This window comes from Chlamydotis macqueenii, chromosome 7, assembly GCF_036417535.1.
Source record: "Chlamydotis macqueenii isolate bChlMac1 chromosome 7, bChlMac1.mat, whole genome shotgun sequence".
Classification (NCBI taxonomy): Eukaryota; Metazoa; Chordata; class Aves; order Otidiformes; family Otididae; genus Chlamydotis; species Chlamydotis macqueenii.
Window position 1 is genome coordinate 30,688,862 of NC_141562.1, and position 26,350 is coordinate 30,715,211.

At 36.8% G+C, this 26,350-nt stretch overlaps 1 protein-coding gene across 3 annotated transcripts in view; it reads right to left on the reverse strand.

Moving 5' to 3' along the window:
• NRAP (nebulin related anchoring protein) overlaps positions 1–26,350 on the reverse strand; it is a 57,795-nt gene that overhangs the window by 23,237 nt on the left and 8,208 nt on the right. For all 3 annotated transcript variants that reach the window (XM_086751688.1, XM_086751687.1, XM_010124245.2), the window contains exons 4-22: positions 24,893–24,997; positions 24,243–24,347; positions 23,466–23,573; positions 22,522–22,626; positions 21,833–21,940; positions 20,164–20,268; positions 17,380–17,484; positions 15,372–15,488; positions 13,498–13,602; positions 12,436–12,543; positions 11,627–11,731; positions 9,153–9,251; positions 8,529–8,633; positions 6,806–6,913; positions 5,858–5,959; positions 5,150–5,347; positions 4,822–4,926; positions 2,423–2,521; positions 402–506 (exon numbers count right to left, since the gene is read on the reverse strand). In XM_086751688.1, coding sequence (XP_086607814.1) covers positions 402–506; positions 2,423–2,521; positions 4,822–4,926; positions 5,150–5,347; positions 5,858–5,959; positions 6,806–6,913; positions 8,529–8,633; positions 9,153–9,251; positions 11,627–11,731; positions 12,436–12,543; positions 13,498–13,602; positions 15,372–15,488; positions 17,380–17,484; positions 20,164–20,268; positions 21,833–21,940; positions 22,522–22,626; positions 23,466–23,573; positions 24,243–24,347; positions 24,893–24,997 — 2,097 coding nt within the window. The remainder of the gene's footprint in view (positions 1–401; positions 507–2,422; positions 2,522–4,821; positions 4,927–5,149; positions 5,348–5,857; positions 5,960–6,805; positions 6,914–8,528; positions 8,634–9,152; positions 9,252–11,626; positions 11,732–12,435; positions 12,544–13,497; positions 13,603–15,371; positions 15,489–17,379; positions 17,485–20,163; positions 20,269–21,832; positions 21,941–22,521; positions 22,627–23,465; positions 23,574–24,242; positions 24,348–24,892; positions 24,998–26,350) is intronic.

A 26,350-nucleotide genomic window follows, 5' to 3' on the forward strand; every position in this document is an offset into this window, starting at 1 on the left:
CAGTGAAAGCTTTCAAGTAACATCAGACCAGTGTACACCCCATGCCCAGCAACCACATGTCTAAGGATCAGATCCTGGTATCTTCACTTACCTACTGTAGCTGTGGATACCATAACCCCATTATCTCACTGGTTCCGGTGAAACTGTCAGGGTGACATGCAATTGGAAGCATGTGGAAAATACACAGCTTCAAACTATAAAAGCGACTAGTCTTCAGAACAGCAGATGTGACTAGTATTTAATTAAACGTAAGTAATTAGATTTAGATAAGTTTTTACATCTAAAACATTTGAACTTTCTCAGAGAAAGAACCTAACTTTTACCTACAGAACAAACATTTCAACCGGAACTGTAACTATTCACAGGAGTGAAGGAATCCAAACCTTTGTCCCACACAGTACCTCACTGATATTGGCAGCATTTGCTTTGGCCAGTGTGAAGACAGGATAATCTTTGCTGATGGTGTATTGATGAAGAAACTGCTCTTTTCCTGACCTGTAGGCAACCTGTCCACAGAAAGCAAAGCATGATTAACAAGCAGTAGTCCACGTATAATGTTGAAGGAATACTGATTAAAACATCCCAAATATTCAAGGATTTGTTAGAGTTAGTTTATTTGGTGAGTTACTCTTCAGCACCATGATTTTTTTTGCCAAATTTGAATTTAAAAGCTGACCCACAGAGTCAGGTCAATCAAATTACTCATGGTTAAATTTCAGGGAAGCAGTGGAACAATACACAAATCAGGATACTTTAATTCTCTTTCCTTAAGTTAGCTACTTAACTGGCTACAAAGCTGACATTAATTCATATTCAGTACAAAATATATGCAAGAATGTATTACATCCAACATGAAACTGTAGCTATTTTTTAGGTGGAATTAAAGTCTTTAATAGGACACAAACAGTGAATTTTAGGCACAAAATAAAGAAAATTAAGCAATTGAACCTGCAGAGAAAACTTGTGACCTAAATGTAATTGCTAACATAATACTCCCGTGAGGACTAACATTCCAACTTTAAAAGAAAATATCAAGGACCTTTTATGATCCATATAGCAAACATCTCCACTTTATATCCCAGGGCAACATCAACAGAGAAATGAACTGCTCTGTTACAGAAACCCATAAAGCTGCTGGAGGAGCTGTTGAAAAGCTATGAAAACATGCCCCATTTCATAGAATGTTACATTTCTTACATCTGACAGAAAAAGAAAAAAAACATATCCCTACTATAAAGCTCTAAATCCATGTTTAGTATTCTGACTTCAATCCACACACAGAAAAGCAGCATTGTCCAGTACATAGGAGATAAGTAACAGCAGTCAGGAGACCAGCATTCTCCTCTGATTCAATCTGGTGGCATCTTTGAGACACACAACCCTCATCCAAATAAATGCCAGGTTTTTATTGACACAGAGGAGCAAAAAAAAAGGAAACATGGTACCTGCCTGAAAAAGACCAATCAAGAAGCAATAATGCCTCACTCACATAACAACTGAGAAGCTGACAGTATCTTCAGTTCAAGGCACAACATTAAAAGTAATTTTAAAAAAGCTTGGTAAGTCACTACTGTTCCAAAAGTAGTTGGTCAGCAATTATAACAACAGATTCCTCTTATTTTGGAAACTTAAAAGTGAGATGCTGTCAGCTAAGTCCTGCCAAGGAGTTCTGAAATACTATCTGCCAGGGTTGCCCAGTCCCTAGGGAAAATAGGGAGCATTCAGAAGGCACCTAGTTTGGGAAAATATGCCTATTTTATCAGTTTGCTAAAACTACCTTAACCACAACAGCTGAAGAACGTGTGGTCAAACAACGCGAACATAGCTTTAAGTATTCTGACATGTCCCTCAGCGGAGAGAAACACAGAACCTCAGGTGGATGTCAGTCAGTCTCTGTGCTAACATCTACCTTGCTTTGAAGCACTGCTTGGGGATCAGCTGGGAATATCCTTCAGCTTGCTTCCTCACTTTCAGTGCCTCGTGGATAACCAATTTTCAAGCAGATTATGTTAATCTCTCAGGAATATTCAGGTATCCCCTCATCAATGCATTTCAGCCATACTTGAACCCAGCCTGCACCCACAAGTTTGTTGCCAAGACTGTCTTGCAGAGGCATCCTCCCCACCCCACCCTTCCCTGGCTTTTGACATCATTTATGAGCAGCCCCACTTGCCTATTTCAATTTCCATTGGGTTTGCTTTTTTGCTGTTGTTCTAGTTCAGAGAATTCAATTAGATAATTCATCAAATAAACAAATAAAAACTCTTAAAAATAAATCTCAAGAAATGTCATATATTGAAATTGTTTCATGACTGGGTCTTCTTCCTCCACCACCCCCCCTCCCTCTCACTGTACATATCTCAGGAATTACCACATCATGAGTAAACTACTTCCAAAGAGACAAATTCAGTCAAGGACTCACATCACTTTGCAGTTCCTGGCTTTTCTTGGCATGTTTGATCTGAGAACTGTCAGCCACACTGGTGAACTTCAGAGCATCAACCTTCTGTCTGTACTTTTTCTAGATCAAATTAAAGCAGGTTACACAAAAGTTGCTACAGTATTTACCTTCTCCAAAATGTAGTGCTTCCAAAAAGTACATAACTGATAGACCCAGAAGTCCCCTGTAAATTCCCAAGACAATTTTAGCACAGGTATCAGCAAAATAGGCTTCCAAATACTACCCAGTGCTAGTATTTTCTGCTGGGAGGGCCCCAGTGGCTAGGAGGGTAGTGTAATGCACTGCTGCTGACACACAAGAAGAGATACTCTTTGGTGCGAAACGTACTAGCTACAGATCTTACAAGATCTAGGTGGCACACCAACCGATAAATGTCCTTCACAACTGGGTGTGACTTAAGTCAGGGCCCAAGAGAGCTCATGAGCTACGCAGTCAATATTACGATCTCATTTTCTTACATGAGATTCCTCAAGCATAGGCATGTGTTGTTCAATTCACTGAACGTGTGTTACTGAGATATTCTTAAATTAATAAGATATTTCTAAATCATCAATTAAACTAGAATGGCCAATTTCAGTGTCCTGAAAGCAACTTTAATTCAAAATCTTCCCCATCAACTCCCAGTTTTTTCCAAAGCAGAGCTGAGCATAGACACTGCAGTCAAGCCTTCCTGGGAGCAACAGCTATGAAACCCCTCTGTAAGGCTCAGGTCTCGGATGTGGGAAGAAACTGTGCTCCATTCAACCTCTGGTACCTGTACTTACACAAAATCTATTTGAACGGACAAATTTGCATAGAGACTAACATTTCTAGTTTGGTAAATAAGACTTCCCTTACTTTTATTCCATCTTACTTTTTATTTTACATCTGAAATGCACACAAGTGAATGGGAAACTTCCATTGACTTCATCAAGCTTTGGATCAGGCCTGTTTTGGATCAATGTCACTGTCTGAGCCTTTTGCATCACTCCTTGGAGAGTAAGCTAAGCACCTGTTTCTGTCTTTGAGACAGTACAAGGAAATGCAGCATCCTATTTCAAGACCACAGTATGACAGAGGAGACCAGGCAAACACTTCTTATATGCTTTAGCCGAATTCTTATTCTAACACTTCAGCCATGAAGCGGGCCATTCCACCTAGAAAAGGTGTAAATCCATTTTCTCATTATATGGCATTTCAGGAGAGAAATCCTTCTGTTTGAACTGATGGGTGAACAGATCAGTTTATGCTGTGTCTCTGCTAGGAGAACACAAAACAGAAGTTAGAAAAGCATGCAGCACTTCAAAGAGGTGCACATCGCTTTATTTTAGGAACCTGGAAGGGAGGGAGGCAGATTAAAAACAGCATGTTTTGTCACATTGCATGGAACACAATATAGTGACATTCTGCAAAGAAATTACAAAATGCCAGGCTCTGTATAGCAACACAGATCTCTCAAATAATATCCACCAGTCTCCAGTTTAAGTCACTGTCAGCCATTTCTTGGCCTTACACAGCACTGGAATGAAAAAGCAGATCATTATGGATTAAATATTTGTGGAAGTTATTATTACTACAGCACACCACAGCAGCAGATGTCAGTCTGTACCTAGCAAGACAGTGGATCTGAGAGTAGCTGTTCTTTTGTTTCTAAGATGTATTTTTTTCCCCTTGCAGGAGCAGTGAGAGGATGTCAGAGACCCAAGGTATCAGAATGTGATCTCCAGTAACTAACTGGCTTCTATTCCTTCCTCCAGCACTAAGTGAGATTTTATCCTTCTTGTCAAACTTCCCCTAATTTATTCTTCTATCTCTCCTCTAGTTTTCCTAGCAGTAGTGAGAGAGCTCACCCATAGCTAAGTAGCTGAGGAAGTGTACTTCCATATGGGTAATGGCAGCGTGAAACCATGAATTAGTCAAGCAAAAGCTATGAAAAGCAGCACAAGCTGAAGCTGCCCATAAAGTCACAGCTTTTTTTTGCCAAAGAGCAAGGAAATTTCCGAACACGGCTAACAAATATCTAATTTTTCGACACTATTCCTTAAAACTCTATGTACTTCATGCAGCATGTACCATAGGAAATTCTAATTCCTCTCAACACCGCTCTGCAAAATGGGCAGGTGAATGAAAAGAAGTGGAAGCACAATTATGGGAACTTCTGCCTCACAAACTTGACACAATAATCATATAATGGGAAAACATATTTTTAACCTCTAACTCAGAATCTCCTAAACTATAGAATAACTAAACAATGTCCATCAGTTCTTCTATTTCTGATTTTCCCTATTAGGAGTTTCTTACCTATTCCACATAATGTAGTGGAAAAAGTGTGCATAAACCTTTGAATAAACAACACATAGAAGCCTGAGGACTTTGCTTACCTCACTGACCAGATCTCCTGCCTTTTTGGCTTGTTGTATATTAAGACTTCCTTCTGTGATACACCCAGCTCCTTTCATCCACATCAGATCTGTCCTATATCGAAGCTGTAGGAGAAAATGACATTTATTGGCACAGGGAACACAGCTACAATGTTTGCATGTTAACATGTGCACCCTTTCCAGTTTCAAACACATTTCAAAGACATTTTAAGAAGTCATAGTGCAAATTTAACAGCATTCATATGAAACAAGAATCAATGTCAAACTGAAAAATTCTACAAACACTCATACTGCTTGTAAGAGTTAAGCTGAGTATACATCATCTTACGTCACTTTGGAGACCATAGGCCTTCTTTGCCCATTTGGTCTTCATATCTTCTGGAACCACTGTGTATTCATGGAGTCTCTTTCTATAATCTAAGTCACTAGCAAGCGCCTGGGCCTTCTTAGCATGTCTCAGGTTTATCATATCCATAGGCAGATGGAAATGGCTCTTACTCTCCTCAAAATGTTTTTTGTAGGCAATCTGGAAATAGAAGGAATGAAAATAAGTTGACTGTATCAGTGTACTGCAAAGCCAAAGCTATCTTAAATCTCCACTCTTGTTTGGGTCATTATACAGATTAGGCAAAAAAAAACCATGTAGAAACCAGGTCCTATGAGGGATCCACAAAATTGATGGCAGGATGCCATTTTGCAGACTCTAGAGACATTTTCTCTGTTACAGTACATCTTACTTTTAAACATACTTTTGTCTGCTCGAAAGTTTTATGTAGAACTGTTTATCTTGGGGGTTTAATAGGATATTATTTTCCTGCCCCAAAATAAGGTCACCATTAATTCAAAATTCCCAATGAGAACAAAAATACTGTACAATCATTGCACACTAACAGACAGAGGAAGGAAACAAATTTTTGTTAAATGCTTCCAATAATTTCTTACAGTGAAAGCAGTAACAATGGTAGACTGTACATTGTTGCTGAAAGATTCATAACTATGAAAACCAGCTTTTGAGTAAGACAAATAAATAATTTACCTCACTACTCATCTTGGCCACCTGCAGAGAGTGCAAAAGTCTTGAATCTTTGGTTCCAATTGCTTTTCCTTTTGTTTTTTCATATTCTTCTTTATATTTAATCTGTGAAAAACATAGTCCAAGTCAAACAACATTTTCAGCTACCCAGGAGATAAGCAATATGTTTTACACTGGCAATTTGGATGGTCAAGATTTACAAGGGTTTAGTCTGATTCTCACTTTGCCACTTCAGATTTCCCAGATTTTTTCGGAAATTCCCAAAGTGCAAGGTTGGTCTCATTTATGTTGTCTTTAACCTCGTTCTTTAAGGCTCACTGCTCTGAAGTGGATATGCTTACGAACTTAAAGTCTTCTGATTAGCTAAATTATCTGGTTCTTAAAGCAAAAAGTAAGAAATCAATCATGTAAGAACCAAGCAAGGAATTCAAGATTTGCTTTTTTAATGAGGTGGCATTTCAGAATCACTGTCATTGCTGAATACTTTCCAGCTGCAGGAAAAGTTTCTTCCTTTTCTGCCTCTCCACAGGTTAATAATCATGAGATAAGTTGTTTAAAAAAGAGTTTGTTTGGAATTTTATATATATATGTGTGTTTATGTTAAAGAAGCAGACTAAAGAAATACGCATGGCCTTTGCAGTGGATGATAACAGTATTTTTGAGACTATAAACAATTCCAAACTTTTTGAATTTTCCTATAGGAGGATTGAGTCATTGTTATTTTGCAAATTTTCTTTCCTTCTATACACTTGTATTTTTAAAAAATTGTTTTCAGAGAGTGAAACTTCACAGCAGAGTCTGAGAAAGTTTCCAACTGTTCATCAGCCATTGAAAAAGATGGACAGCCAAATGCAGGACTCCAAAATCCAGACAAAGTGGGTTAAGCTTTATTTGCCTGTGCTATAGCAACTTAAATAAATAATAATTCCCAGGTAATGAAATATAACATACATCACTGGCAAGATCCCTTGAAGCTTTTGCAGCAAGTAAAGGCAGAGAATCAAGTTTAATTTCAAAGCCCCGGCCCTTACTCTTCTCCCAGCCTTCTTTGTACTTAATCTGAGAAAGGAAAGACAGCAACATGTCACTAACACATAAACACACAAGATCTTCAAATGAACATGAAAATTACGAAGAGGAAAAGAGAAGTATAAATATGTTCAGTCTGCAAACTGGAACCTTTTTCAGTCTCAGTTCATTATCATTTTGAGCTAATTAATGGGCCAGGATTGAGTCAAGAATTTTATTCTTGGAGCTTGCGGGCACTTTGAATCCCAGAACATGCACCAATAATTCTCAATTTTAAACAGGGTAGGGAAGTTTTTTCAAAAGTCCCTGAGGTTATGTCTACATATTCAAATAGCGTAGATCAATAGGAGCTGATCTATAGGGCAGAACAGCTGGTGCTCAGAATCAGACATCACACTACTCATTTCAGGATTTTCCTTCCCCCTCCACCAAACTAGAGTTAGTCAGGTCCCATGCACTGAATGCCTATTGTAGCTGCAGTTCTTTATGTGAACTGCTGGAGAGCATCTTTCAGTTTGGCTTCATTCAAAAGGAATCCAGCTCATGTGCTCTGAGACCACCCCACAATGCAGGGGCAAAAAGCTCAAAGCGAAGCTCAGTGAAGCAACTTTTATGATCAGGAGGTTTGCTTCAAAAGCACACTCATGAGCCACACTATATCACAAATGTAGATGAAATGCATGAGAATCACAGGCTTAACTTCTGAAAGTTAACGGAAGTTAAAGTACTAGTTGTTTAAGCTCTTTTTCAAGGTTCCACTTGAAATTCCGTTACAGTAGGATCCAGTATGCCTCCATGCATCATATGCATGGACCTAATTAAGTATCCAGGAAGCCTTGACTTCTGGATTTGGCCTTTTTCATATGGTTATAGTTTACTAACATCTAACACTGAGTATGCATCCCAGCACATTATAGCCATGAAAGGTGTTGCTCCACAACACTTCACCAATGCAGCTGAAACAAAATATAGAGGAAAAACACAAGGTATGAATATGCCAGGAAACACTTGCAGTAATGCCAACTCAAAACCATGAAAAATTACAAAACCAGCTCAAAAGCAGCAGTCACGCCAGCAGTAAGTCTGGAGTTTTTTTCTGGTTTTGCATTTATTTGTCCGTTGTTGTGCTTTTTCCCTCCAAAAATATTTACAACAATGGAGGTCTGAAAAATACTTTAAAAATTAAACAGAAGTTAAACTTTTCCTGCACGTGCTTGATTTTAACACTCAAGTGTCTAAGTAAATCACTACTTATTGTAATGAATGGCAGCAGCAGTGGCCTTGTTCCAAGTTCACTGAAGTCACAGTGTTTCTTTCCATTGACTTCAGCAGGCTTTGAATTATTAGAACTGTGCAAATGTTGGTACTTCATACAAATATCACCTCAGAATCAGTTAATCTGTGAAGTGAACACTGATTTACTAAACAAATTCAAGGCATCTGAAAAGGTCTTGAAAAAAAGTCTAGCACTTTCACCATACTTGAGATTGTATCCCTATCCATTCTGGTTATCACACCTCACGTTGTTTAGTAAAGACCAACGATAAATGCTCAATGCTTCCAGAAATAATGTCATCATCTTTATGTCCATTTCTGTCAATTAATGGCATCACGAATACCAATATCTCCACATTGCTTGACTTACCTCACTGTATAACTCCGCATTGGCTTTTGCCTTGACTAACTGAGGTACGTCCTGAGGCAGAGTGTAATTTGTTTTTGTCTTCTCGTACTGGGCTCGGTAGTTCAACTGCCAACATTGGAAAAGTCAACAATAAACTCAGTTATTGTTAACTCACTAAAAATATGACCATTACACTGATTGCCTGTTGTTGAATTTCAGGATGTTAGTGCCATACATTATAGGTACCCTCATAGGTACGGCTGACATAAATATGAGGGCAATGAGGCAATTTTAAGTTTTACCTAGGCACTAGGAAGTAAGATAATTATTCTATAAATAGAAAAGTTACTGATTATCCCTAAGTAGAAAATATCTTATTAACAAACATGCATTAATAAATACACAGAAGACAAATCTCTAACAAAGCACACTAACACAAATCTTAAAAATGGAGAAAAGTATTCGATTTACTGGTACGCTTGCTACATTTTTGGAAGTGATTTCATCCAATTTGTATTCTTGGTTTGGTTGTAAATCTGTTGATGAACTATCAAGAATAAAAACACTTAACTGCTACAAACACTATGAAATAAAATAATCTCACAATTCTAATAAACAATGGTGGCTAATGATGACAGAACTTACATCACTGAGCTGCTGCGCATTTATTTTGGCTTGAGCAATTTGTGGAGTGCTGGCAACAGAGCTGTACTTCAGCTTGTCTATGCTTTGCCTGTAGTTTACCTGATTTAAGATAAATTTTTTTAAAAGATTCAATAAAGGAAGAAATGTTCAAACTGGAAAATGAGAGATTGAGCAGACAAAGTTTTGTTAGCTAATACTCTGGATAAATCATTACATAAATCATAATAAATTGAGGTGAGGAAAAATGCCAGGAACTTCTTGGATGAGATCTGAGTTAATGCTCTGAAAATTTCCTAGTCTGAGGTCACAGCTTTTATTCCACTTTGAAAATGAACTTCACTTATAACCTCTACCCCTCAAAACCACAAATTATTAAAAAGATGCAGTTTGAGCCAGTCCCCCAAAGCATTTCTATAAAACGTATATTCTTAACCATTAATTAGACTATTTTATCTTTATCAGACTGTCTTTATAAAGGAACATTGTAATTGTCTATTAAGAGACCTGTCCAGTGTAACACTGTGCAGAGCAAATGAACTCTCTTACACTTTGTCTTTACTGAGTTTTAATGTAATAATTAAATCACAGAATTTCCCTGTGTAGTAAGATTTTTGTGTGGATGATGAGAGAAGAAAAAATATGTATTTCAGGTACAAAAAAAAAGTCATTTTAATGTCAGTCATTGATAGGATTTGAGCCACTAAATTCCTAACACATTAACATGGTAGCAGCAACAATAAGCTATAAAATAAATACATTAAATCACCAAATTTTCTAAGATTCAAAAATCATGGAGCAGCTTTCTTTCAAACTTGTTGCTTCCAAAGGACTCAGTGCTACACTGCAGGACACAATTATTATTCTCTGTAGCCCTTAATTAACACTCATTGAAGTTAATCGCCACTTTGCAAATATTGCAAATCACATTGCTTAAAACTAGTTTCTTAATGACACTTTTTTCCAGTAAGTGGAGTATACTTCTAGACACTTTGAGTTACTGAAACTATTTTGATGCAAACCTTCTTATCCCAGGTATCTTCAAGTAAACTTGTTCTTTCTGTCATAATGACAAAAACTAGGAAAAAGGCCTGAATTATCTCACAGGTCCAAAGTGTGTGTTTGCTTCTACAGAGGCAGAGAGAATTTTAATTCCACAGAAAGGGATCAATTCTTTTTAACTAAAACTGTGTATTTATTGCTACTGTGATTGCTTAGTGTGTGAAAGAGTTGTACTCTTAAAGAGTTCAAGTAAGCATATCAGTGATCAGTGAGTAGATGAGTCCTGGGACTGTTTCAAACTACTCAATGACGATCATGACTAGTGCAACTGAGTTTCTGTGGCCAATTGGTTTACGTGCTCCAAACCCAGATGCTGACTATGAATTTTAGAGCCACAGGTAGTGTTGAAATGTTTAGAGTGGGTAGAACTAATCTGTACATTTTGCACATTAATTCACGCTTATTTCAAACTCTTTAAAAACACAACTCTCTCACATGCTAAGCAATCAAACATTGAACTTTACTTTTTTAAACTTTTTCAAAGATAAAGCTAAAATTACTGCTGAAGAGGCAATAGTGCATCTCACGGTTGGATTATATGAAGTACTTCCTCAAAAACTTCGAGGTTCTCAATTCTACCTCATCATGCTACCATCTTTTTCTTGGAAGAGGTATTTAGACCCAGATAAATCTCATCTAATGTTAATAGCCTCTCTAAGGCATCTTCCCCGTGGTTTCCTGTAATTTCAATGAAAAGACAGGATATATACATCTTAGGTAGTCAGAAACGCCCTGCGGAGGTGCTGCTCTCTTCCTGTTGATTTTATAAGTAGCGCTGGTGACTGTGCTCCTAACTGAGGCACTGGTTAAGTTCCCAATGGTAGGTGATATCAATCAAGCCTTTAATGCATGTGAGAGGTGAAAGTATGGTATCCTCTACAGTCTGACATCCCTATTTTATCTGTAGAGCACAAATAACCCCAGCAGTACACAAATTTCTTCACATTGTTCTATCAGTAACTCAACCCCAAGCACAGAAGGCACCTCTCACACGGACCACAGGCATAAGGAAGGTTATATGACCAAATAGTTCCCCTTCAAAGGTGAAGATCTAGCTTCAGGGAATTCACAAAGGGCGAGAAGCCTATTTAAGTCTCCCTGTCCTTTCTGTGCTTGATGCTGCTCAGGATGGTGAGACGTTTTGCAACACAGCCTAGGGACAGGGCAGAACTCACTCATTTCATATGACTGTGCAATCTGTGCTGAACTGAAGCCAATGACAGGAGGTTGCAGCACTTCCTATTCCTCTGAGCCCTCTTGACTCCCTGCACTTTTTTGCTTTAACTTTGTTATCACTAGCTGTTTGCTCCCATGATTAAATCATCATTTGACACATGCAATCTATCACAATCTCTCCTACAGGCAGTTGATGAGCCATGCAAGTCATAGAAAAATAAAACCACAAAATTATTTACATCTTTCAAAGGGACCAACTTCCTTGTTGTCTGATATGAAGGAGTGAGAGTAGCTGGGTAATTGTAGTCAACACCATCATGTTTGTAATCAGATTTATAGGCTATCTGAAACACGGAGAGAATGAGAAAAAAAAAAATCATTCTTTTTTTTTAAGCTGTCATTTGTTTGAATAATTATCAGTCAAGAGGAAAGGAGAAACAATAATATTAATATTAAATGCAGGAAACAAAGTAAGTTCAATGTCATGAGTGACAAAGAAAATGAAATTATTTGCATAGTTTAGCCACTAATTGATTCTTTTTCAGCTCCTCAATTAATCCAGTGCCAACAGTGGGAGCATTAACTTAACTTCCACCTATGACACATCTCTTTTATCTTTCTGCTTAGTTCTCAAGCTTCTTACAGATTTGTAAATAATGTACTTGAAGGAATGCTATGTAACGAAATAGCTTCTTGACTAACACAGTAAATTAAATTGGAATCCAGAAATCTTCATTAAAGACTGTTTTTTCAGCAAAGGTCTGACCCTGGGGGCAGTGGCAAGCAACCTTCAGCATCCTACTGATGTCAAAGAAAACTGAAGGAACTCAGTATGTTGCCACATCACTGAATCTGCTTATTTTAACTTCTTTCACACAGTGAGCTATAAATCAGTACAAAAGGGTTTCCAGAATTTCCCCTCTTCTCAACATATTTATCCTTCAGATCCTCAGTACAATACGATATAAAGCTTTCTATCAATTTAATTCTGGAAAAACTTAAAGGTAAGAAAGTAACAACCATACAAGTGTGATTTAAAAAGACTTACATTGCTTGCCAAGCTGCCAACTTTCATGGCATGCAGCATTCGCTTGTCCATACCGATACCCAAATAATGACCTTTCATCTGGTTCTGGTAGGTTTCTTTGTATTTAAGCTGTACAAAAATAAAGCAAAAATACTCTGAGAAAATATATTTAGTTTTTCTATGAGTTTCCCTATGTTACAGCAGTGAGATAAATTATTACAGCTGTGGTCTACTAATGTACCACTACAGAAACTCTTAAGTCCAACCAACCTTGGCAGTTTAAAAAATAAAAACTAAAACCCTTTGTGAGTTTTCTATGTTACAAGATGTCATTTACATACTCTTCAGATCACCTGGATGCCACATAAAGAAGATACCACTGCATTCTATTGCTGCATATTATTTCATCAGAAATAAATATTATAACGAAGTTGCAGGGAAGCATTATTTGTACATTAACAGATAATCATCTACAGATAATGAACAAATAATCATCTACCAAAATTGGACTGTTGTGGTGCAGGTTTCACCAAGCCCAGAGTAGGGAATTTGACAACAAGATAAATTAACCACTCTACCATCTCATCCATATGGCAAAAGATTTACTCTTTCTGGATTTCAGAGAACAGTAGCAAGCAGTATAAAACAAAAATATACTTCAGTATCATGAGATATAAGCAGTGTAATTATTGATTACTTTCACACAGTAAACGTGTTTCTCTCTGATTAACTCTGGTAAAGTATCTTCTGCCTATCTTTCCAGTCAGGAAATGGACATACACAATGAAATAAGTAATAATTATGATCAATAACAGCAACAACTGATAGCTACTTGTCTAGCTTAGCAGTCCATTGTAGGTAACCTCTCTTCCTTACACCATTATAGTTATTTTCATAATCCTTTATAAAATGAGCCCCAGTTATCCATCAGGACAGACTAGGATAGGTGCTGTACAGACATCAGTTAAAATCAGTCATAATCAAATTCCCAGTGCACATTTATCTGAAACACACACAGACATGACTTGTGATTCCAGCAGCTACCATGGTAAGCAAGGCACACACAAGGTGCTGAAAACTTACATCACTGGTGAATTTTGAGATCTTGCTCACATTCTTGAATTGTGGAGTATCACAGTAGTTCATGCTGTAGCCTTTGTTGTTTCCAAGATCCTTCTTATACTCCACCTTAGTGACAAAAACGCACAAGGGAAAGATATGGTAACACCTTAACCAGCACTGTCAAGTTCCTCCACGCACTTTTTATCAGCCAGACTTTTTTTTTAGTTCAGACATTTTGATACATGTCTTCATCAGATGGCATATGATGAAAATTAATATGAAGATGATTTTCATATATTCAGTTCTTGTTTTATAGGCAAAAGAAATGCAATCAATTTCATCCATTTGGGCCTCAGCAAAGTGTATGAGACAGTGCCATGAAAAAAAAATTATTAATAAAATCAAGGGTCTACGAAGCAATTTTAGTGTGAGTGTGGAACAAATGAAAGGAGAAAAAGCAATTGGTGTTTTTCAACAAGAACGACTGAACAGGGGCAAGTTTACCAGTAGAATCCTTCACAGTAAGTTTAAATACAGAACTGGTTTAATATTTTCACTAAGTACCTTTGCTCTAAAGTAGGAATTTTGGGGCAGGTATTAAAAGGGGTAATAGAAATGGGACTAAATTCAGCAATGTAGAGGTTAATATATGTAGAGAGTAGTCATAAAAATTTCAGCTATAAGAGCTCATCACCTGGAAAGGCTAAGAAAGAGAAAACTGTCCATATGCAGGCTGATCACAGAAAGATGGTGAGATGCAAAGTGATGCAGCCATGACAAAGGGAAATGCAGTCCAAGGCAGGAGCAAGAGGAGACTTTTGAGCAGACACTGGGAAGTACACGTGCTATGTACCAGGTTCCAGCAAGACCTCATCAAGAACTTATGTAGTCTTACAGTCATTCCTGTTTAAGGAACATGCACTCAGCCTGTACAGCTGCAGTGAAAGACTGTAAGCAATGAGAAGAATTTAGCTTGCTTAGTCTAGGAAAACAAAGGCAGAGAGAAGAAAATTATATTAGTTTGTAAACATCTCAGAAAGGTAATCATGCAGGGAGAAGAACTTTTTAAACTGAATGGCAATGTTGTCACAAAACACAACAGTAATACAGTGGACAGGAATAAATGTAGGCTAGAAATTAGAAGAAGAGGGTTATATGATACTGTGCCGAAACAGCAGGAGTCAGGAATCATTGGCCCAGGAGGCTCCTTCCAGTCCTACTTCCAGGGGTTTTTCATTATTTAAGGTTTTATACTTCGACATCTCAAGAGTATAAGTTTTTAAACTGCCATGGGGAAGCTCTAGAAACTCACATTTATTAATAGCTTTATAGCTGATATGACACTATAAATAAATTAATAATTCAGAATCTACTGAGAATTCCCTAGCAATCTTCCCTTGCCAAGCAGAAGAATGCATTATCAGTAACTCACAGTCTTTCACATGATGGAAGAAAACAGAAATCTACATTAACAGAACAGTACAAATTTTAGCTCTGTTCGTGTTATTTTTTAACTGTCAGTAGAACCTTCTTTGAAACACTCTAAGGTACACACCCAAGTCATCCTAAATCATTCGTGATTATAACTTCACAGCACATTAAGAGCACAATTAAGTGGGTTTTTTTAGATTTCTATTCTTTATGTGGCCAGAATCAGAATTACTCTTCTGGGGCTAATTTCCCATACTTTCATTGGAAGTGCCAGATAACAGCACCTGAAGATCTGTTCTTGCACCTTTGTCTCCAGCTACTGTGCTACATACAGATCATTTTTGTTACGTACAGGGCAACAAGAACAACAGCTTTTTATATTTGTAAATCAGACACAAATGTTTGTATAAGCTGTTTGTATGAGCTACTCTCAAACTTGTTAACAGATTGATTCAACTCCTTACCTCACTGACAAGCTTGTTAACACTTTGGGCTTGTTTAAGGACTAAGTTGTCTTCAGCCGTTAGGGAGTGAAAGTGAGCTGCACCTTTCATCTTGGAAAGATCTTTCTTGTATTTTATCTGAAAAGAAGTAGGGAAAATTATAAAATAGAGGTCTACCTTTTTACCATTGCTATTTAGACTGGCTTCATGAGTCAGGATAAGATTTTTCCTATTCTTGCTTTGACAAGCAAATAGAACTTGCTAAGTTGAAACACTGCAAGTTGTTACTTCCTGAAATAAACCACATACAAAATCACAGCCCTGACAATCCCTGCGAAGCCACTTCACTAGACAGTACTTTCTTAAATCCATTTTCTACATAGATTGAACAGCACTGGTTGCTGTTCGTAGCTTGAACAGATAACTAGCAAATTCTTGGCCAGTGACTGATCGGAGTTTGTGTGCTCTTTTATTACTAAAGTTAATTCTCAGTACTTTAATTTTAGACTTCTAGTCAGAGAATTACAGATAGTATTCAAGTGCTCTGTGAACTTTTCCTTTTGTAGAAACCAGCTTTTTAAAAAAGCTCTATCTTTTTGCACTTATAATGTTTTTAAAGGAATTCTATTTCTCTACCAAATCAAGATTGAAATAAGGGATATGTTAATTTAATTTAGACTTCAGGTTATTGACTTAAATTGAGCTCCAATAGGTGAAGAGATATAATAGTTATATTGGCCTTTTACCAAACTTGGTCCAGCAAAAACCCTGTTTGGAATATATTTCAATATTTCTTGCATACAAGGAGATGCTTATGTTCTTCACCTTACGTTACTGCTTCAAAAATCAAATTCATAATGTACAAAATAACAAATCATTTTAAATGTGCTGAAGTGCGAAGTGTTCGAGTTTTTTATCTTCCAAGTTTGCACACAATTTCTTAGGCTTTAAAGACATGAAGCAGCTTGATAAGTACTCTAGTGTGTAAATGTTACTGCCATGAACCAACCATTCTCCTCACTCTAGGTATTCACATTAATAAGGAAACTACTGACCATTAGCATTTTGAAAGCCTATGAAACTGCCATCTTAATGTGGAAAGGTTAAATATTTCATGTTTAAACAGGGGATCACTGAGTTTATCATCAAAATAGGGATTGGTCACAGAAGGTTTCACATTTTTTATATTCTCTGTCATAAGCGCAAGTAACAAAATATGACTGATCCTTTCACTCTAGTTCATTGCTAGTGTCTAGTCCAGGCTAGTACAAGCTGAAAGACTCAACCATCTGATAGCTCCCCAGAAAACAGACTGAGCCCATCAGTCCAGATAGCCCCATGGGGGACAGGTGTCTACACTACAAAGGCTGTCACTCATAGGAACCCTTCACAGAAGCCACAGGGCAGTGATCTACAGGCTGATCCATTTTTTGTCACTACTAGAAATGGTTTCCTCAAATAGGACCGAGGGTCTTTAATCAAAAGTCTGCATGCAAGAATGGCACATCACCACCTTTTCTGTTTTCTTTAGTTTACCACCCAAAACTAAAAATCCCCAGCCTAGAAATAAGCTCAGTCTTGTGAAGTGACAGTGTCGTACTCAATTGTTTCTTTCATATGACTTGCTTTGCACTAGAGGCATGATACATCAAAATATCAAAACCAGTTCAGCTCATTCATCCTCCATTTATTCACTACTGGGAATACTACAGTAGTCCACAGCGTGATTAATGCAGTTGAAGGTTTCATTAATAATACAGGTGCAGATTTGCCAGGAGGGTTAACCTAACAGTAGGGATCCCCATTAGTTGCTACATCCATCTTCTTCCTCATGCAAGTTGGAGCTGTGTCCCCTTCTATTAATGAATATTATTAATCCCCTGAGCCACCCAGTTCTCAGCAATGCAATGAAATGTCATTGTTGTTTACTTCTCAAGTGTAATTTTAGCATTCTCCTCCCAGGCATTGCTCTGACAAACTGCTGTTTTTAATTGTTTATGAATTGTATTGATTCAGGTTTCATACTTACATCACTTGCCAATTCATTTGCTTTCTTGGCATTTTGATAAGCTGGAGTGATCATAGCAGGAAAGCTTCCTTTCCCTCTGCGTTCTTCATACTCATCCATATAATCCTGAAGAAAATTCAGAGTGTTTACTCATCACACATTAACAGGTGATTTCACAAAGCCTGATAGTCCTTGTTAGTAGAAAAGTTCATTGCTCCATTTTATTTTTTTTACGAAAAAGAGAATAAAATTACCAACTGTAAGAATAAAATCACTATGCCTGTAAAATTACTTGTGTTGCATTGCAAGAGAAATTTAGGTAGCAATTAGCTGTGGTCAAGATAGCATTCAAGTATACCATGATACACATCCTTTTAATCCCACTTCATCACAGAGATATCTGCTAGCCCCTCTCTTTGTCAATATATGTTTCCCTGGAAAACTATAAAAATATCTAATGGTTTGGGCAGCCAGGAGATTTGCTTAAAGTTTCCAAGTTCAGTGTAGGGTCAGCCTTCCTCTGTGACATGACAGAAGTCTCTTGATCTCTCCACAGCCATTTCTCATATTGTAACTGACAAAAAGTACTATTTATCTAGTGCAGTGATATATTTTGCAGAGAGATTCATTAATGAAGTGGAAATATCTAGATACTAAAGTGGTAAACTCCTTAGGGAACAAAATCACAAAAGTCAATTTGCTTGATTTAAAAAAATAATTGCTGCAGAACTAATATTCTTACATCTATCTGGAGATAAGTTTATGTGTGAACGTCTGACACTTTGAAAAGCCTTTTGATAATTTAATAACAAAATACTAGAACTTTTTTTTTAAAATGTTAATACACAATGACCATCTCAAAGCTTTCTATGCCAAGAATATCCTAAGTATACAAACAAGTAATATATAGTGTAATGTGTCTTCTCTCAAATATTTTGTAAATCTTTTGTAGTAAAGAGCCAGTTTAAGTGAAAAGAAGAATATGTGGCATGTCAAGAATGTCCTGGAAAGCACAGTTAGAAAGGACTATAAATATTTTAGGTATCTCTCTTGTAACATCTCAGTGCAAAACATTACATTGTAGGTCATTCTGTGCACCATTAACGTCACATGGTAAGATAGGTCAAATCATAAGTTTGTGAATAATATAATGTAATTATAGTTATTTATCTACCTTATTCTATGAAGAGGCACAGAAAATATAAAAATATCCTTGACTAATCAGCTGAGTTAGTTTTTTAAAATGCCATTCATGAGCCTGAATTCTTCAGACTAATTTGCCATTTTCTTTTTCTTCTTCCTCAAATACTTCTAATATCATATCTAATATTGCTCATATTACGAAACAGTATTTTCAAAGTTCCAGATAATTAATTTTAGCCACTTTTAAGATTTTTAAACATGAAGAAAACAGGTGTTCAGCACACAGGAATTTTATAGTAAGATTCCTTAAAATGTCTCATGTTATATATATATATATCTGTATGATCTTGACAGTCAGAAATCTAATCCCTTTACCCATGTTAAGTCATGCTTCACTCAGAAAGATCCATTCATTTCAGTGGCTCTATTTTATTTGAATAAAAATATCAGAATCTAATCTATGAAGACTAAAACTCAAATTAAATTTGAAGTCTGTGACTGAAGTTTCAAAGATACTTTCAAAGAAAAAAAAAACTTAAATTAATTCTAAAGATAGCAGCATTCCAATGCTTGAAAATGCAATTATCGCATTTTCAAATTCATTTTATTTGCTTATTCTTACTAAAACTTGTAGTAGTTCAAAAGACAGAAATTAATTGAAGGCTTCAATGTTACATATTCTAAAGTCATATTCTTCAAGGCTGGTTTGCTTTTCACACATTACAAGATGTAAGTTTGGAGAGAAGAAGTGAAGAAACCTAAAACTCTCAAGTGTCTTATATATATATTCCCTGTTCCTTCATTTCTCCAAAGTATATGGGTCTCATGAGGAGCTAGGATGGAAAACCTAAGACTAACCATATAGTTTTGTTTATACAAAAGCACTATTCAACTCCTTTCAAGTTCCCTTTAGCTGTATTCAGTTCTATTTAGCTGTACTGTTTCCCTAACTAAATTGGAATATAACTTCAGATACCACAAAAATAATTGCATTCCCTTAAAAATGAAATAAAAGCAAAAGGAATGCCACAGACCAAACTAGAACTAAAGCCTATTTGGTTCCACAAATGCAGAATTACAACTTGTCAAGCTTACAATATCACTTTTGTAGAAGAGCTGAAATCTAAGAGATTGTGTATGATCTTTAGTGCCACTTGTACATATTTAGAGCTGCAAAGCTTCTAAGATTTCTGAAAATACTGACAGGGAAAAGGTGCCTAACTGTCTAGTAACTTTCTACCATTTCACAGCCCTTTCACTTTTTCTCCTAATTGAATTTACACTTTCTTTCTCATTGAATGGGAAAGTTTCCACAAGTAAATACATTTCAATGTGATGCGTAACACCACCACAATAGAAATACAGAGTGCATACATGTACACATACAAAATTTGCCAAGGTAAGGCTTACCTTTTGAAATGACCCTACCATAAGGATCACGCAGAAACAGTGTATGCACCTTGTAGTCTCTTCTTGTAAGTGCTAATGCCAAATACACATTCAGAGCATGGTGCTGTTGCACATTATCTTTTATTTTGAGACCTTGCTTTCTCATACAGGAAAGCAAAGTGAAAATAGGTCTCACTGCAGTTTCTAAAGTCTTGAGCAATCAGCCATAGTAATGATCAACATCAGCATGAATATCTCTCGAATGTTGCATACCTGGCCGTATTGATCTACATCTTCTCTTGCAAAAGTAACATCTGTTCCGGCTGTATGGCTGGCTTTTCCCTTGATCTCTTTTTCATATCTTTGATGATACTTTACCTAACAGGAAAAAAGAAAAGGGAAAGAATCATCCAGATGAATTCCGTCTGGTGCACAGATGTTGCATAATAAATAATAATCAGCAACATGCACATGTTGACAATAAAAGATTGTCAAAGTTCCAATTGCCACCAATCTACAGACTTCAAATATACTACTTGAAGATATAAAACCAGAAATAGTGGTGTACTTTCTAGTAATGCACTGGGAACATGGGACTTGCCATTTCAACCCAGACCATTAGTTCAGCGTGTTCAGTACCCCTGCTTGTCAGTGGCCAATCTCTGATGCCCCAGTAGGTTAAAAAAATACAACTGATTGTAATATAAATTCATGGTTACCACAGAGCACTTTTTTTTACCACAGGGTCAATTGAGCGCCATTAATAAATGTGCTTGTTTCTGAAAGATGCTGATCTCCCCAGCGATCAAGGGAATTTTAGGCAATCAACCCTTTAAGTTTAGATCAAGATTTGCACTACCTTTGCTGAAGTCAAAATAGTGCTTAGAACCTGATGCTGCCCTTTAATCACCATGTGTGTTTACTGACACAAATGAAAGGTTTACCACAGATCAAAGGCAAACAAAAACATTTAAATGTTTTAGAGTCAGTTACTTTTGCCTTCCAAATTACAGATCTCCTCTTATTTTCCTCAATGACTCTTAATAATGTTTTAAATTCACTTCCATTGAGTTAACACAATATGTTATCTTCTGCAACAAAAAGAGCTTTCCTTTCAGTCTCCAATGACAAAACACAATTAACTGGACATTTTGAAGCAATACTAATGTCCTGTTACAAAGGTTTTTAAAGAATACAGGGGTGTTGTGCTTTTGTTATGTTTGAAGAGGAAAAGAAAGCCAATAAAGATCAGTACACCAAGAAGTTTAAAGAAAAAAACAACAGTAAGGAGAGTAAAATGAGTAGAATAGAAAGCTATATTTTATAAATCTGTATCTATGTCAAATGTATGCATGTGTTTGTATGTATGTGTACATACTTTATATATATAATTGCTATTGAAGAAGCTACTTTCTTAAAAACCTCATCCTGCAGCAGCATAAAAGAAAGAATAGGAGAATGAACTGTAAGGACCCACAGGAAACATGGAAAGTCATGGCAAAGCAGACCTCTGTAAACGCAGCCCTTGCCTGGTACAAGTTCACCCAGAAATATTGCAGCTTTGTAAATCAGAGCTGCACATCAGACCCACAAACTCAGTATGAGTTGGGCAGAATGAACTTGGGCAGAAAGACTTCCAGCTGACTCCTTATTGTCTTCCTTCTCAGTTGCATGCAACAGGAGCCTGGGTAATGGGGACACTTTTTTCCACAAAAATCCATACTGTTGATTCACAAATAAAATGCCTAATTTTCTCTTTGTGCATAAAACTTAATTTTGTCCCTGCAAAAGACAATCACTTGAAAATCTGTGTATGAAGTGCACTGCTAGGATAACTCCACAATGCTCATGGAATTCCTGCTGGTAAACATTTTAATCAAAATTTGTGTGAGAATTTATTCTTTTCTTCCAAAAAAAAAGAGACTTTGGTTTGGACACTTACATCACTGGCTAATTCATTTGCTCTCTTGGCTATTTGATAAGCTGGAGTGATCATAGCAGGAAAGCTGCCTTTCCCTTTCCGTTCTTCAAAGTCTTCTGTATATTTCAACTGTAAAAATTCAAGATAGTTTAGGAGCAATTAGATCAAATGTATCTCGATTGCACACATAATAAATTCTTAAAGTTTCAAAGTCAGGCATTCGATGGCAGTCATCTGCCAAAAGGAAGATGAACCATGAAGTCTGAATCTTTACAATGTAGTCTTTAACTACATGATCATGCATTTTCCACAAGATCTCTGTGTCTCATTCAGGGTATAGGATGATTCACAGTTGTTTAAAGAAAATACTAAAGTTGTCTGCAAGATGCCTGCTCTATTTATATTGGAGTCAAACAGTTTCCTTCTTCACTTTGTATGGCACCCAGCTGCTGGATGTAGAACAGACTAGTTCTCTGCCTTCAGTTCTGACAGCCAATGGTCCCTGAACTGGATACTGGCCCAGAACTGAAAGCATTAAATACTTAATGATAAAATGTATCAAGAATATTTTAATGTAATACATATTTCAAGAGCCTGCCTTTTAAATACTAATTTTTCAGCTTTCTTGTTCATATTTTTAAGTGATTTATAAATGTCCTAGGAGTCACAAGAGAAGTCAAAAACAGGTCAACCTGTTTTTTTTCACTTACATCACTTGAAAGCTGTCCTCCAACCTTTGCATGAAGAATATCTGGAGTGTCTACAACAGAGGTGAACTTTGAAACTCTCTCTTCATGTCCTCTCTTATATTCCACCTGAGAGAGTAAACATGTAAAACACATATCACAAACAGTAAGCAGCAAATATCCATCTTCTGTCAGAAGTGTTCAAGAGAAAATGAGAAACATCAGTCATGACACTCCCCACTGTACAGTCAAGCTATCAGGATATTTAAGGCCCAGTTTCCTTAAGTGAATTCCAGGAGCTGACAGCAATGGCTGCAGACAATCAAATTTTCAAATGATATGAGATTTATGTGAGCCATACATTTGATTAAAATACTATAGGAATAGTCATTAATGGCCCAAAACAGTAAGATCATACTGCAAAGAAGTGCAGACAGTGTTTGCAGAAAACAATGCAATACTTTAAAATAATTTCCACCGCATTTATTTTTACTTGCTCTTTTTCAGTTGAATTGTTATTTTAATAAATAAGTAACTTTCTGTGCATATATTTAAAGTAGCTTGCATATGAATTAAATTCAATATTACAGACATTTACTTCAAATAATAAAAATAGCAAAAAATTTCAGATGCAAATAAATAGATTCATAAAGCCATAAAATGAAAATAAAGGTAATGAATTAAGTAAACATTTTAGAGTAATTCACAGTCTTTTTCAGGTTGTGACAGATAACAGCAAAGGTTGCTACATCTTTCAGGAAACATTTATATTGCCATTTATCCTATATGATTGTCTTCCCAAGCCAGGTGGTTTGTTAAGTGTCTCCTGCATCACTTTAAAGTTTTCTCACTTCGTAGAATTAACAGCACAACAAATATTCATCACAGAACCTACTATGTGAATGGCCTAAACCCAGGATTCTCCAAATTCAGAAGTCTAACATACAATTAAAAAACCTGAGACTTACATTACTGCTTAGTTGGGTGGCTCTCTTAGCAACCTGATAACCTGGAGTAATCATAGCAGGAAAGCTGCCTTTGCCTCTCCGCGGCTCATATTCTTCTGTATACTGAAACTAGAAAATGAACATTTTTTGTTCCGTTGTTACAGAAGAATCCACCGTAGTTTAATGTGATTCCTCTTTTAATGTCTGCTTCCTAAAGGTATGTAACACTTTATTTAGAAGTAAAGAAATTAAAGAACTTGTACCTTATAAGTTTTTAAGTAGAAATATTTCCCACACACAAGAGAAAACATTCCCCATTCTTATAAATTATCCACTGTTAATTGGTTATGTTGACTGAGTTACTAACCCATTGTACGGGCACAGAGAATTAGTCATAATTCAGAAGTTATTTTCATCAGTCATGGAAATACGATCAATGAAAGGTCTACTCTGTTGAAAATAAGACACATTTTCCATCATGAGTTCTGCTTTACTGAGGAAAACAGCACTGCCTGCTAGATCAGGATATAATCAGGGTCACCTCAGATACCATTGGTCAGTAGCTGGAAGTGCTTCTCAATTAGATAAATACATAAATGTATGATTTCCAGGATGGGCAATAGCATTGTTATGTGACTTTAACCACTTTACATGGTTAAATATTATTACTGACAAAAATAAACATGACAGTCTCTCCTTTGGTAACATCTTACGAAAGATTGGCTTTGATGCACTGGTAAGTCTTCAGAATATGATAACCCATGAAAATAAAGCTATTCCAAACATCAGCCCACTTACATTACTCAAAGTCTTCTGTGCCTGTGTTATCCTGACCATCTCAGGATCTGGGATGGTTCCAGAGTACCATGATTTTCCCTCCTCATGGGCTGCATAGTAAGCATTCTACAAAACAAAAATTAAATAACTACCAGTGCTCACTCTTGTTTTAATACACAAACAGTTGATCTGACAGGAAAAAAAAAAGGAAATCCACACAATGCTGTGGAAGTGAAATTTACTCTCTGCAGATGTAGAGCACAACTACACTCCACATACCTTCAGAACATCAGGGCTGAGCTTGTACAACAAGATCTGACATCAAGATGTCAGGATCTAGGATCCTGGAGTGAGACTCAAATAACTCCCCTTGGGAAACAGACCACTTGTGAAGTTTCAGTGCCAGTAGAAAGAAGACACATTGAGTATGGCTGTCCATTTAGCAGTCCAAACAGCTAACTGTATAGATACACTCTTCCTTCCTCATCTTCTGATTCTTGCACCCTAAGGTATAATCGAGCTATGCTGCCTTTAAAAGTTTAGCCAACTGAGAAGCAATGGCTTTTTTAGCATTAAAATGCTGTGAGTAAAACCCTAACAATCAGGACTCCCAGGGCCAATCCTTGGTCTCTGCAGGTTAGTGGCTTGGAGACTTGAGAGATATTTCTTACCTGAGTGGCCAGTTCTTGGGCTTTACAGGCAGCTTCAATTTCTCTGGACCTTACATCCCATTGAAAGACTGATTTGAATTGTTCACCCTCTTCTCGATATTTTGTCTGGAAAAAAAAAAAAAAAGACTTGGTATTAGTATTGGTATTAGTAGTTTGTTAGACTAACACACACCTTTCTTAGGAGAAAAATAAGAAGGGAGACAAACAAGGTGAACAGTCTCTTCATTCACATGAACTGCAGCAACAAAAGGAGATAGATGCAAGACAAACCAATGAAAACAGTGCAATTCCCACCATAACAAATCCACTTGAGTGCCTGCTAGTTTTAGCTGCACCTTAAATCAGCCTAAAGGAAGGCTACTTCCAAAAGCACAGGTGGCCCTTCTTCTTGTCCACCACACCTTGACACCATCATACAGGCAGCCATGGGACAAATTAGATCAGGGAATTAGTATGTAGGCCTTTGCTGTGTTAGCTTTCAGCTATGTCAATTCCTTCGTCTACCTCACTGCAAAAATCATCAATACCAACACAAGAGGAACAATGTGACTGCACAGGACTAATTATCTGGGTGGCAGCATCACCACAACTCAATTTACAATTATTTACTCTAGTCATAATGTTCACCTGTGTCTGTGTGTTAGATCTCCAATTGCTACAGACCAGCCTAGTTTTCAGTGCCAACTGATAATTTCACCCTGAAGACACATTTATACACAATACAAATGCAGAAACCAAGGCACTATGACAAGCACATCTGATCCACCAGAGCTCCACAGCTGACAAGAAAATACCAACCACCTTCTGAGAGCCTGCAAAACTCTCCATCTTTTCCTTCTTCTCCCTCTTTAGACCAACACCACTTACAAGTGCTTATGTAGCTTATGCCTGTAGCTCTATGCCATGCAAAGACTACATAAGTACTTCCTCCATGCCACCCATTCTTGGAAAAGGAGTCTCCATGGAAGAGAAGATTGGGTTTAGCCTCAGGTCAAAACTCTACTCTCTAATCCACACTGAGATTCCACCTAAGATTTTTTTGCTATTATTGGAGCTGCACATCCATAAAGGAGCAGCATATTAGACTTGAAATCTGGAATGAAGTTGTGAAAGAATAATTTGATCTTTAGATAATACTTTTGGGGGAAGTAATCTATGAGGACTGCAATCCCCAATAATTTTTAAGTAGAGCATATTAGTGCAGCATTAGATGAAAGAAATATCATCTGGCATGTAATATTTTATTTTCCTAATGCCACAGTGGCCATGAAGTATCATGACTGTGTAAATGTAAATGACTACTATATTTAGTCCTGGGTCATTTTCCTGCTGTTACTTTTATCATGACAGAACACAGAAATACAACTGAAATCACAGTGCTGTTATACAACTCACTCTACAGATGCAAAAAATAACAGTCTCCGTCCTGAAGAGTGAAAAACCTAAACTGGCTGGACA